Here is a 14,439-nt window from a genome sequence, read left to right on the forward strand (position 1 = left end):
GAAAATAAACTCCTGCAAAAGTCCCAGTGGGCAGCATTTGGAGTAATGCATGTTTTGTGGGAGACCTATACATTAAATTTTAGCCTTGGGAAATGAGGCGGACATCCTGGCTGGGATTACAGTAGTCAGAAGCACTTTTTCCAGCTTGTCTGTCCGCTCAGGAATCCTTTGGGAAGGAAGCTGCTTGGTCTCATTTTGGATATCCTGTGAAACTGAACTAGCATGTTTGCCAGGAACAGAAAAAAGTTATTTAATTTTTAAAGAGCTGAAAACTACTGTATGTGCTTCTGAGTACTGTACGGGAAATTACTGTTTTGGTTTGTTTGTCTGGATTTCTGGTATTTCCAGTTTACTCAGGATAGCAACCCTGTCTCTTGATCCTAATGCAGCAGTCTCTGCAAAGTGGAAATCTGAAGACAGATTCAGGTTTAAATATGACTTTCTGGCCTAGCCTTACTGTGTTTGGAATGAAGTGGGAATTTTCTTTAGTTCAAATAGGAGAAAGCATGAGAAATATTCAGAGCACAATCCAACAATGCATTGAAAACAACGACACTTTACTGTGATTTCCAAGCACTGTAGGGATGGGTCCCAGGAATGCTGAAGATATTAAGTGGATTGTTTTTGTAGTTCATTTTTTTTTTTTTTTTGCATCTTTTAACAAAATTGGAAAGTAAGTGGATGTCCACGGCCTGAAACTTAAATCTTCCCTTCACAGTCCAAAAACATTTTGCAGCAGCTGCACTAAGTTATCCTGGTATTCTCCAAGGTGTGACCTGATAAAAGTATTCTCTGCTTTTCTGTGGCCATGAAATAGTACTCCTGGCATGGTGTTACTGCTACCAAGCTAGCACCCAGACATATCCAGGCTGTACACAAGCCTGTGAAGACTTTTAATGTGTAGCCTTAGCCAGCCAAGGGTTGTCCCCTAAAGAAGCACTAAGGAGATGTCTAAAATCTCTAGTTCATATAAAAACCAAAAGTACTGGAGAATTTTGTGAAGTATTTTTATTCTGAGAGATAAGTGCTGATGTTGGAGCATCAGCATCAATCTGATCAGGTGCCTCAGGCATGGGCATAATGCAGGTTCCATACAGAATGTAGGAAAACTTCCAGCAAAACAAAATCTAGCAGGGAGTGTTCCTGTGCCAAGGAAAGCTGGTGGTCATGGAGATCCTGTCTGACATTGGTGCATGTGCTGGGGAGCTGCTGCAGACAGGAGTCCTGGGAAAGGACTGGCTCTCCACCAGGAAGCTGGGAGCAGGGGAATCCAGAAGCTTGAGGAGGGATTTGTCTCCTACCTCTATAGCAGGGAGCCTAACTCGAGCTTTGGGGTTTCTGAGCTTCATGTTGGATTTGTATCCTGAAAATGCTGGGAAATATATGCAGAGGGTTGGCTCTGGAGTCACAGATGTGGCATGAGCTGCTGAGCCTGTCTCTTCCCACAGCAATGGGAGTGGCAGGGATGGCCGTTGCCTGAGCACCATCTGGGTGATTATTTCAATAAAATCTTCATGTGTGTTGGAGTTTTTCTGAATGAGAATTTTTCTGAATTTACAGTTCAGAGAACAGAGAAATCCTGAAAAGAGTCAGTTTGTCCTTTTCAGGTTAAGCCCACAGTTTAAGAAGCTGTTTATTTCCTGTAGACCAGAAATCTTGTTATGAGTTATCTTGTTTATTTCTCTGCCAGCTTCACACCTGTAGCTAAGACCAATGTAAACAAAGCTAGAGGAAACAAGCCAGCATGTCAATTTGAGCCTCAGCTTTAAACACTCTCTTCCTTTACTGACTGTCACATCTGGCAGGGGCAATTACTCTTGGTAGGATTATTATGGACCCAAATCTGTGTTAGGATGATGACAGGAGAGCTCAGAATTAGCCCAGTACTTCTGGGGTACAATGGCATTTCCTTTGCTGAAACAAAGGAAGTTCTTTCCCCTTCATTCTTGCACTTCCCTTTTAATACAAAACATCCTTTGCATGTACATAGACATTTGAAAGGATTTTATGTTCGGGTCTCTGGTTGCCGAATTTGGCTTCAGGGTTTTGAATATGGCTCTTGGAGAGGAAAGCTGCACAGATAGCATTTAATTATTGTCTCTTGTGTTTGTTATGGTTTGCTTTGGTTGTTTGGTATTTTTAAAATTGAATTTATTATTAAGGGAACCTGTTCATTTTTTATGATTGGTAAGGTGAATGTGGGTTTATTAACAATTACACTAATGCATGGAATTTCTGATTCCTGGGAGTTACTCTGCCACACAGCCTCATGCAGAAGAGCAAGGTGGGAGAGGCTGCTCACAGGTCAGCAGCAGCACAAGCACCCTGTTTGGTAAGGGCACGAGGCCGTGGGGGACACCTGGAGCACATTTCTGTGTCTGTAGAACCAGTCAGCAAGCTGGTGAAGAAATCAAGCCTTGTAAATCTGGTTCTACTGTAAAGTACCCTTGTCCTGGTGGCATTTGTAGCCTCAACAGATCTGCTGTGAATATCGGTGACAAAAGCAGCTGTGGCTTCTGTTAGATCTGCAAGGCCTTGATGGGGAAATGATGCTCTGCCTTCCTCAGCAGCAAGGGAAGAATTGCTCAGAGCCCTGCCTGCAGGGGTGTGAGTGGGACTGGACCCACAGAAACTCCCAGCAGGGTGCAGGGGGAGGCAATGAAATGTGGTGGTGAAAGCACAAAGCAGGGATGGTGAGACCTGCCTGCAAAAATACTACAAGCCATGTTATACTTCTAAACACTTTAATACTTCTCATTTTTGGGTAGAGATTTCTGTCAAGTGGAAATTAATTCTCAAGTTGGAGAGCTGAACAAGGCAGGCAGGATTAATTTCAGCAAATGATCTAAGAGATGGAGAGGGAGAGAGGGCGTTGGGTAGACAGCAGTCCGGAGTTTCACACCCGTTCTCACAGGGACGCAGGAAGGAAGTGGAAAGTGGCAGGAGACAAAGGACAGCCTGAAGGTTAGAGAGAAGAGATAAATAGGGATTGTGAGAAATAACACAAGCAAAAAGGCTAATGATGTATTTATGTAAGGCAGGAAGGCTCAAATGGGGAGCAAAGCTCTGGCTTAGCTTTGACAAAGGTGACATGAGGGCCAGAATTTTCTAAATGCTGCCCAGGGGACAGCAGGGGGCTGGGCTGTTGCTGTGTGTGGATTTCTGCTGCATTGCATGCTCAGTTCTTCAACAAATTTACACTTTAATGCAGTGATTGGCCTCAACTCTTTAGCAGTGCCTCCACATGCTGGCCCGAAGGCAGGCAGAGAGCACAAATTCAGGGTCACATTAGCGATAATGTACCCAACGCGGGCTGTTGTACAAGAATACTTTGAAGCTGAGTGATACATCAGCACTTCTTTCAAGGAAATTGCCAAACGCCTCTATTACAACACTGCCCCTCGCTGCTGGCATTGCAGCCCTCCTGGTGCGCTAATAGGCACCAAAGACACTTCAACCACTTTGTCTTGATTTTATGTCTGCAACTGTGGAAGTACTGATTGGGAATTTCAGCCCCTTTGCTTGCTCTCTGCAAGGGGACAGCGCCCTGAACATCCCTTGAGAACGTTTAAGGACTTTGTATCAGAAATGTGGCATTTCCACCGATATCTGCCTCTAAATACGAGGCCCAAGAATACGCACAAGTCCTTCCAGCCTGCCACACAACTGCGTGTTCCTCCTGCGGTCCCAATTACCGGGGCAAGGCGGCTCTGAGGGGCAGCGAGGCTGCGGAGCCGCGGTGGATGTGCCTGCGGGCCGGGCTGGCGGAGCGGCTGCTGCCAGCTCCGTGCCCCCGTTCGCGTGGGGCCGCGGGGCTGAGCCCAGCCGGGGCGCGTCCCCGGGAGCATCCCTGGGACCACCGCTGGCAGCACCGCTGCCGTCACCCCCTGGGCTCGTGTTCGCAGCGCCCGTCACCCGAGGGGAAGGGGCTGGCAGCGTCTCAGCTGTGCGTGTATAAAATCCTCTTCTTTGCACGCTGTCACTGCAGTTTTGGGGGGTTTCAGGGGTTTGGTTAGCGGCTGCTGCATCGCCCCGTGCGCCGTGCGGGAGCGCAGCGCCGGGAGCGCGGGGTTGCGGCGCCGGAGGGGACCCCGCTCTCGGCCCGGCCCTTCCCGGCCCCGCGTGGGGCGGTGCGTGCAGGGAAACTCCCATATCCCACATCGCAGAGGCGATCCCCCATCCCCGCCCCACGGGGAGCGCGCGTGGGGGGCAGAGCGCGGCCGCCCCCGCCCCGCGGGCGGCAGGTGGCCCCGACCCCCGCCGGTTCCGCACGTCACTTCCTCGCAAACTTTTTCCCGAGCTGCTCCCTCCGCTAAAGTTGCCGGCGGCGGCCGCCCGGGCCGGGGAGGGCGTTGGGGCCGGCCGGGCATGCCCGGCTCGCTGCGCCCGCCGGGGCACGGCCGGGCCGGCGCGGGCCGCCCGCGGCACCGTTAGCTCGGGGCGGCGGAGCCATGGCCCGCAGCCTGGACGGCATCGACCTGGCGGCGCTGCGGGTAAGGACGGCCGGGGGCTGCGGCGGGGGGAACCCCTACCCCGGGCTCGTCGCCTCCGCGGCGGGTGCGAGGCTTCACCCCGCGCGATCCGCTCCTCGGAGCGGGTTCCGCTCCGCCGCGCTCGGCGAGAAGCGCGGGCGCTGCGGGGCGGCCGTGCGGGGACCGTGGCACGTCCGAGGCGGTGGCGGGGACGGCGGGGCGATGCTGCCCGGTGCCCGCACAGGCAGCGCAGATGCCCGAGGGGGCTCGGGCTGCTCGGGGTGCAGCCTCGGGGCTCTCCCGGTGCCGCAGCCCGCGGGCTCCAGAGGTCGCGCTCCCTTGGCTGGAGCGGGGGTCCCGCTGCGCTGCCCGGCTGGGAGCGCTGCACCGCGGAGGCTCCATCGCCTGCCAGGATAACAAATAATTCCTACCGACATCCCTAAAGACGTTGTGAATGCTCTGAAGAGAAAACAAATGGGAAACTAGGATCTTCTGGAAGAATATGTATGCGTGGCGGTTTGGGGTTTGTGGCCTTTTTGTTGTTACTGAAGTTTGGGATCTTTTATGCCCCCCTCCTTCCCCCAAGCTAAAAAAGTCAGCATTTACCTAATTTACTGTGAGTTTTTATTATTCTCCTCTTATGTTTTTAATGTAAGCCGAACTTTGGCCTCATTAAATGCTGTGCTGTCAGTGTTTCACATCCACAAAGCGGTGACAGGGCTGTGTGTGATGCCCCCGAGTTCCACTTGCCCTTTTTACATAGGAGCTGACCACTGAGCAGCCCGTTCAACCCAGGCAGGTCTTTTGTGGAGCGCTCTCGACAGAAGAGGAGGGAAGAGTTCAATTGTGGCAAAAAGCAGCCATCCCCAGACAGTGAAACCAAAGCAAGCCACTTTCTAAAAATATCAGGGAAAAAAGAAAGAGGGCTGGGAGAAGCCTTTGCGATATTCACAAGGCAAGGAGGGTGTTCAGACTGGAGGCAGAAAGAGGAAAGGCAGCAGGGACAGTAAAGTTAGGAAGGGTGGCAAAAGGCTAAGCAAGCAGAAGTTTAATCTGTCTCTGCTATGAGGTGTAAGGCAAAATAATGGAAGTTCTTTAGGGCTTTAGCAGATGAATCTCATCTCCTTAAATAAATAAGGAAATAGCGTGAGTCTGAAAAGGAGTCATTTTGCAAAGCAGACAGCAGGCTTTGTGACAGAACCATCTGATTCACAGCCTCCAAACACTGAGAGCACTGTGAGTGTCAGTCTTGACAGGGGGAGGGATGAATGTCTTGTTTTGGGAGGAACCCCTTGGAGCACATCAGCAGCATTAGTTTGGGGTTTGTGCTAAGTAGGAAATGGGAGGCAGGTGAGGCTGAGCTGTGGAAATTGTTTAAAGACAGGTGCCTTACCTTTTTGCCCTGTCTGAGGTGTTCCTGGGGCTGGTGGGAGCTGCCTGGTGCTGTGCTCCAGCCTCCCACAGTTGTGAGTGGGGTCATTTTCAAACTGAGATTGCCCTGCTCCCCTCCAAATGGGTGTTCACCAGGGCTCTCCCCTTTCCCTGGAAGAAAGGGGCCTGTGGTTTCCTAACACTGCTGGGATCACCAGGGCAGTCAGAGGCTAAAAAGCCCTTGAAGTCTGCATTAGGTGCTGAGGTCCAGGGGCCCTTGTGCTTCAGACACCTGGATCTTTTTTAGCTGCAGGGATGTGAAAAGTGCATTTTGGTCACACTCTTGCTGTGTGTGCTGCTTTTCATTCTGCCTTGCAGAGGAGATGGATGTGGCCTGGGTGCCTCTGGGCCAGCAGTCTTGCTCTTGCTTTCTGAGTGAGCCGCAGGTGACTGGAGGGAAATCAAGGTGGTCACCATATGGTACAATGTATGATGGTAATTAGCCTTAGAGCGATGAATGTTCAGGCCAGTATTTTGGCATCTTTCAGAGGGAATCTAGCAACTGGGCAGGTGCTGGCTGGTGAAGGGTTAGCTGGACCGTGGGCTCAAGTGGTAGCTGGGAGGAAGCACTACATCAGGGATGATGTGTGACTCCAGGACAATGAGGAAGGTGGCCCATTGTGAACAATGCCAGCAAACAAGGCAGTGCTGATATCCAAGCAAACAAAGGCAATCCAAGGACCAGAGCCCAGATTAATATCCTTTATGACTCTTAACAAGGCTTGGTTCACTGTGGTGTCCTGATTAAAAGAAGAGAGATGGCCAAGTATTTGGCTGCACTCAGGCCTGTGGAGGCTTGAGGTGCTAATGCTCAATTTGCTAGCAAGGGCAGGATAGGATTTGCACTGTATTAACTTTAATGCTAATGTTTATGTAGATAATTGTTAGGGTCTTTCCTGGAGTTTCAGAAGCCTTTAGAAGCAAGCTATTAGGATGCTGAATCAGAATTAAGTTTATTATTTATCGAAAAGGAAAGAGAAGCTAATTTTGAGGCACTTAAATTACTATATTTGCATAATAAATAAGCTTAGAGAAGAAGAGTGAAGACAGCACACATTTAAGTGAGAGAAGCAGTTGGAAAAGTCCAAGTTGAAAATGCAGTTTAGGTTCCCCTGGGTTTCTGTGCACTGTGGGCACTTCTTGATTCAGCAATGCTGCTTTCTGCAGGAGAGGTGGTGACTTAGGGTGCTGCTCGTGCTTCCCATGGAGTGCAGTAGATTTTATGCATGGAAGCCCTTTACTGGGAGAGTTCCTTCAAGAGCTGCTGTGAGTTCCCTGCCTGGACCATGAGCTGCCCACAGCACAGTTCTGTGCAGAGGTTGCACGTGAAGCAGAGGTTTTGTACCACCCACCAGCTGCTTTAGCAGTAGCAATGGTTTCTTTGCTGACTTCAGCCCCACTGAAGTAAAGCATTTGTTTATACCCAGACTAGTCAAAACATAAAATGAGGAAATGAGAAGAAAGCAAAGAAAACTTTAGTGAGATCCAGTCTTGTAGGCATTCTTATTCCTGTGCTTAAATCTATATGTGAGTATTCCCATTGATTTCCTTTTTAGTGAGGGCCTTTGGAATTGGGGTTTAAGTCTAGAAGGCTTACTGACTTGTATTGAAATAAGAGACAGAGAAAAAATGACACAGACTGACCTGCATGTGTCAGAAATAAGTAATCTTGATCTGATTTATGCATTGCTTTTTTTAAAAAAAAAAAGTCCTGTAAGATTGACAGTCTAGGAAGTTTATGATTAAAATTCATTTAACTTAAAATCAAATTAACTCAGTACTTTCAGTTATGGAAGTCTGGGCTGTGTTGCTCTGAAAGCTCTTGGCATTTATCATGACAGTTGTGCCAATAAAGGTAGAATCTGCTCAGAAAAAAAAGCCTGTGTGTTTCCACTGGGATTTTGCCAAGGTAAACATTTCCATATCAGATATGAAGGAAGAATTACTTATATTAAAAGACTAACATATAAGTGGAGTGGAGAGTAGCTTGATACCTCTAAAAAAAAAGGATGTTTTGCAACCAGGGGCATGGAAATTGTACTTCTGAGATAATGTTTTTCTGTATCAGATCCCTCAGCAGTACCAATAGGCCTTAACTGACATGATAGATTGCTGAAACAGATGTGGTAAAACTGACACATGGAGTTAATAATAATTTATATAAAATATATCACTCTCGGTGATACCATGGCAAGAAATCAGCTGAATGATAAATGGCTTAGCCAGAACCAAGAAACTGATCTCTTGAGCTCTTAATGGTTTTAAATAAATCACTTAAGGGAGTTTTAACTGAAGCACCAGATTTTTTAATGCTCTCAGTTGTTCAGGAGAGAGCATTGCCCATGCCTTGCAACAAGATGGGCTGCCTGTACCTGAGGGGCTGCAGCATGCTGCAGGAGAACCTCTGTGCAGGGGTTGGTGTTGGAGCAACTGGTGCTACAGCACAAGATAGAAGTTGGTTCATGTGGAATGGTAGACTGATCACCTGACTCATTAAACTCTTATGTAAATTAACAGCAGTCTAGTTTGGGTTCAAAGCCAAGAGTTCAATACCTCAGACAAATTCACTTTGTTATGTTTGCAGAGCAGGAGAGTTGAGTGTTCTCAGCCTGCCTGTAAGTTAAGGTTGCCTGGTTTGGTACATTTCCCTTCACTAAGGTAACTGGGCTCAGGTGCTTTATATTGTCATTTTTTTCAATTCTGCTCTTTAGGTTTTTTCCTTTGTTGCATTGGTCATAGCAAGTGTTTCACAGCAGAGGACAGCAGCTCAGCCTCCAGGCTAGCTCAGTGTGGTAAGGCTTAGGAACCTGGAGTTTTTCCTTATTCTGCTGTAAGCTGAGGCTGCAGTTGAATTCTAGTATTTTTCACACACTTTCATTTATTTGTTGTATCTGTTGCAGTACCATCCTGCCAATCTTCACCCAGTTGTTTTGTATATAGAGTTTTGTGAAACTTGACTGCAAACATAAATACTAATGCATTTCTTACCCTGTGATTTGGCAGTTTCCCTTTCGTGTGCAACACAGATCATTAGGAGATGTGCCTGGGATATTTCATTTTGATGGTGTACAATTAGTTTCTTTTATGAAGTGGTTGCTCTAATCCAAATAACATTTCTTCTGCTTTTTGCAGGACCCTGCGGGAATATTTGAACTGGTGCAAGTTGTTGGAAATGGGACATATGGACAAGTCTACAAGGTTTGGATCCCTCTTTAATTTAGGATGCTGTTCTTGATAAAGCTGTACTACCTAAAGCAGAAGTGAGCACCATTTAAGAAGGTGGACAATTGTTCCACCATTGTTGTTGTCTTTCTCTCTTTTCTGTATAATGCAAAATGTACTACCTGTGAAATTCCATGGCACTTCCTTCTGCCCTGTTTTCATGTCTCTTTGCTGCCACAAAGGTCACATAAACAGCTTTTGTACTAACTTCCCTCTGCTCTGTTCTTATTTTCTCTTTTTAAAAATTATTTTAAAGGTGTCTGGTAGAAATTTGCATCAGTTATGGCTAAATTTGGCCTGGATTGGGTGAAGTTCAAAACTCAGACAGCAGTGCTCTTCAAGACAGAGGTGTCAATTAGCCCTGCTCTGCAGGAGGCAATGAAGTCTTTGATTTCTGTCATTACCTGTCACATTGCTTTGTCACCGTGGTATCAAAGCAGAACCACCAAACGAGAAAATGCAGCAATTGACATTGCCACAGCATAGTGCTCTGTGCACCATGCACAGCTTACTTTAGTTATAACAACAAGCCTGGAAAAGTGCTCTTTCACTGTGAAGCCTTCCCTAAAAGTGATTTAAGAAGAGGAAATAGTTGTGATTAAATAGAGAACCAAGTTCCCATTTCAAGAAGGAAGGCAGAGGAAGGAAAAGGCCGTGCTGCTGAACCCTTGGAGGTGCATCAGAAGAGTAGTGGCACTGGAATAAATCTGTCTGGTGCTGCTTCTCCCCCAGGTCCCACTGCTGACAAGGCCCTGCTTGGCAAGTCCTTGTGTGTGTGTGTGTGTGTGTGTGTGCAGGCTCTTTGTGCATTGATCCCTCTGTGGAAAAGTGCACAAGAGTCCTGGTGTAGCAATGCAGGACTTCTGGTTTGGAGCTATGGGAGTCAAGAGGGAAGACGAGGATTCCCAGTAATGCAGCTGATGAAGAGGCAGCAGTGCTGTGGCTGAGGCTTAGCAGGGGTGGAAGCAGCCCTGCCTTCCTGTAGTGACTCGGCATAGATAATATTTTTATTTCTCTGCAGGCACGTAAGACTCAGGATGCAAAAAGGAAGCAGGTCTGAGTAAGGAAGTGTATGGCGGTCTGGTTGGTTTCTTTTGGGATTTTTTTAACATAGTTGCTTCTTGGCATTGAATCGTGCTTCAGTTGCTGACATGAGTTATGAGTTACTTTGCTGCTGATGTAGAGTGGCAGGAGTGCAGCAAAACATAAATACAATGTTTCAGTTTATCTTAATTTGAAAGTCTGTTAAGTTCTTCATATTCCATTTCACTGAATAACTGGCTGATGTAATTGAGTTGGGAGTGGTGGAGGGAAGGAACATGGAGTTTTTTGAGACTGGGTAGTGTGTGGAAAGAATCACCTGACCATGCTAAGTTATAATCTGTGGACTGTATTGAAAACCTTAAGTAATGGTAGCACCTGAAGGTTAAATGTAAGAAACATTACTATTATTTTCAGTATAATCCAGATGGCAGATGCGTATGAGCTGAAAACTTTGAAACCATCCTTTCTGTGGGTGAGTCAGAAGAAGCCACTTTCCAAAGATTGTGTCTTGGGGCTGAAATGCAATTTCAGAGTCTCCAAAGTGCTGCAGAGATGTTAAAAATGACACATAATCTCAGGTTGTTTTGTTGTCATTTGTGGTGAGTTACAGTTTTCATGCTAATCTTAGTCTTCAAGGCACTGAGATTTTGACAAGTCAAAGAGGGAAATCAGTTGTACTCTATAGAAATGACAAAGTGCTACCCTCTGTTTCACTAGCAGTTGGTAAAAGTGCTTATTTGTCTGTTTGCTTTATTTTGGTTTTTGGTAGTGATGCCTTTTTCTTGGTCCTAATATTAAGAGCCAGACACAGTTAAGGGATGAAGGGTTTTTACTTTGGTGTTTAATAAGGATCTGTATGATGCAACAATTCATCAAGGTGGAATACATTGAAATGCACACACACAGCAGATCACATTTACAATTTTATAGACCTTGCAAATTAGCATATCTAATGAAGATGTCCCAATGAGAGGCTTGAATGAATAGTGTGACAGGTCCCTATTCTAAAGTATTCCCCCCTAGACAAGCCTAACCCTAGTTTGCAGGATGTGTTCCTTGGTTTCTCAGGATAGCACAGGGCTTTCCAGCCTCCAGCTGTGAGGCCTTTGGGATGCTTGGTCTCCTGGCCTAGCAGAATACCAGCACTGTGCTGAGATTCCAGGCTTAAAGAGTTAAGAGTGTGCATGCTAAGAGTATGAGAATGCATAAAGGGTATAGAAAAAGAAAAGGCAAAACCCATCATGGCAGCAGTAGGAGAGCTGATTATCTCGTCCACATGAAAAACTCGTTAATTACAGCAGGCAGCAGTGTATAAAGTCACTGCCAACAGTGCATGGGATGGAGTCAGCAGCTCATTGCACAGATCCTTGTGCAAACAGATAATGGAGCTTGTCTGCTGCTCCTGGCCACAGGGATCTCTCCCAGGAGTACGTCTGAACTTAATATGTGCTGCTGCCATTGTCATGAGATATGAAATGCTGTTGTGCTTATGAATGGGTTGCCTTGAAAACTGCAGCATGTAGGGCTGCAATACCAGTAACACACTGGTGTGGGTTGGGGTTGTGGTATTTATCTTCTTCAATTTTTAATGAGACCCTTGAAGTCTGCATACTACCAGGTGTGTTTCTTCATCTTCTCTCAGTTGTCTGCAAATCCTAAATACACTCCCATAAATGTCTCCATGCCTTTCTTATTGCTTCCACACCACAACTGTCCTTTTCCTCCCCCATCAGAACGGGTGTGGAGTTGGCACCCTTGATACAAGGAGGGCAAACTGTGCCTTGGACTGTGTCAGCAAGAGCCTAGCAAGCAAATCACGAGATGTGACTATTTTCCATGGTCTTGTTAGGCCACACCTGGAATGCTGTGTCCCATCTTTGCTCCCTCAGTTCCAGAGAGATGTTGAGAAACCAGAGAGGATTCAACAAGTGGCAACCAAAACATTTAGTGGGTTGAAAAAAGAAAGGCTGAAGGAATTGGATTTTTTCAACCCTGGGAAGAGAAGACTGAGGGCAATCTAGTCACAGTTTTCAAGTGCTTCAGTGATGGTTAGTACAGGGATGCACAGGCCAAGTGGGTTGTTCAGGAAAAGTTCCATTTGGTTGTGAGAAAAAAATTCAGTTCTGTGAGAATGAGTCATCACTGGAATAGGTTTCTCATGGTGGTTGTGGAGTCACCCTTGCTGGAAATATCCAAGGCTGTTTGTCACTGTCCTGGTTAATTGTAACCTAAGTCCCTGCTTTTAACAGAAGATGGGACCATGTGTTCTTCCAATCTCAGTTTTGAGTTCAAGACATACCTACTATCAACCCAGCCTGTTAGAGTGTGAATTACTAACTTGGATGATACAACCCCCCCCCCCCACTTCTATATGAAAAAAAAAAAAAATATATATATATATATATATAAACCTGGTAGTTTATGGTGTATATTCAGTTGTCAGAGTCAGGAGCATTTTTGTGCTGGGGTTTTTTAGGGGTTCGGTGCTGTGTTTGGTTTCTTTTTAATCTTGTCTTCCCTGCCTATTTGCATGGGATTGCCAAACTATACTCAGCACTGGATTTTAAAATAATGGATCAAATATGTGAAATTAATTAGCAATTTGTGAAGTCCTGGTTCTAGTTAGTGAATATTTCAGAGGAGCTCAATTAAGATTCTTAGGAACCAAACTAGTTTATCAAAAATAGAAGAGTAAGGATGTGAAAAAACCTCTCAGCCCTATACAATAAAGGCTCTGGCTGAACAGAGCAATGTACAATAATTAGATGTGCCATTAGAGAGTAGTAAAATCCTTGCAAAAAATGTATTGACAGGCCTCCTGCTTTCAGGTGCTCCATGTTTGGACCTAAAAGTCCATGTGGGAGAGTACAGTGCATTTTCATCCTAAACTGTTGGCATTTTGAGCTCATGTTGCGTAACACTTCAGATTTTGTCACTGGGTCATGCTATTTTGAAGGTAAGAGAACTTGCTAAAAATGCACTGGCGGTAATATGAGCATCGTAGGAAGTAGTTCAGGCTCTTAATTCCCTGCTCAAGCACTTTGCTGTGCTTTAAGCACCTCACCAGTGACATTGATTTCAGTAATCCTGACTGCTCAGGAGCATCCCGATTCACACCAAGGTGCAGATTCACATCACCATGACCAGTGCTCCGTGGGTCTGAGTTCTGCAGTACCTGACCTACTCAGAAGTATTCTCAGTGGATACAACAGATAAATTTGTGGAACTTGGGGAAAATTCGTAATTGTCTATTTGCAGCCCAGAAAAACATAGCTATGACAGTTAATGAATGAATGACACGATATTATTTAATTTTAAACAGCAGAAAATCTGGTGTGTTGTTTGTAGATGTTTGAGCTGAGTCCCATGGCAGGTTAGCTTTAGTAACTAATTTTTTTCACAGTGAACTGCAGGATTTTAGAGCCTGGTGAGGACATGTCACTTTATCTCTGTCTCTGACTCTTTCTTAGAGCTCCTTATGAATTGGACTTTCCAAGTCCAATTTTAATATCCTGAAGAGTGCATGTATGTTTTTTTGAAAGTCCTTCTCTGGTACCTCTGGGCAATACCTAATAAAGCATAATAAAAGGAACAACAAATTGGTTGGTTTCCTAAGATTGAAGAAGAAATTATTTTTTAGCTGTTTGTAGTATACTTTTTATTTTTCAAAGTCCTTGTGTATTTTAAGTCTGCCCTTGTCACCTACTGACCTTGTGGAATTCCTGAAAAGTTTTCAAGATTTGCTTTAGAAGCACTTCTCAAAGGCCATTTATTCTCCATGCCCTACTTCCTACCTTTGAAAATACTAAATTTTAGTAACTTCTGAGATCTTACAACTGAGCAGTCCCGAAGATACACTTTGTAGCAAACTGTGACCTTTTCAGTGTCCTGCATAAATAATGTTTTCATCTCCTGTGTAATAGCTGGGCTGTGGTATGGGGCAGTGCCTTTAGGAGCTCCTAGTGTGTGAAAAATGCACTTTTTCATAAAGGTAAGAGAGAGGCTGATGTGGGCAGCTGTGGCTCAGGAGATCTTGCTTCTCTTCTTGCCTCTGCTTCCCACCATGGCTAAAAACCATGAATTTGCTGGAAATGGAGCTCTTTGTGCGAGCGTAGCTGTTAAAATGCAGGCAGCCCTTGTTTTTGTGCAGCGTTTTGGGATTGTGGTTAGGAGGAATCAGTGTGCTTATGGAGGTGATTTGTGAAAATTGGTTAGCAGCCACTTCCTGAACAACGTGCTGTTTGAAAACAGTTTCACTTGAATCCAAAAT

General features: G+C 45.8%; 1 protein-coding gene across 2 annotated transcripts in view; it reads left to right on the forward strand.

Annotated features, from left to right (window-relative positions):
* The first annotated feature begins 4,425 nt into the window (after positions 1-4,425).
* Positions 4,426-14,439, forward strand: part of NRK (Nik related kinase) — an 87,704-nt gene continuing 77,690 nt past the window's right edge. For both annotated transcript variants that reach the window (XM_053955510.1, XM_053955511.1), the window contains exons 1-2: positions 4,426-4,493; positions 9,036-9,101. In XM_053955510.1, coding sequence (XP_053811485.1) covers positions 4,452-4,493; positions 9,036-9,101 — 108 coding nt within the window. In that variant the 5' untranslated portion in view covers positions 4,426-4,451. The remainder of the gene's footprint in view (positions 4,494-9,035; positions 9,102-14,439) is intronic.

Source organism: Vidua chalybeata, chromosome 14, assembly GCF_026979565.1.
Source record: "Vidua chalybeata isolate OUT-0048 chromosome 14, bVidCha1 merged haplotype, whole genome shotgun sequence".
In the NCBI taxonomy this organism is placed as follows: Eukaryota; Metazoa; Chordata; class Aves; order Passeriformes; family Viduidae; genus Vidua; species Vidua chalybeata.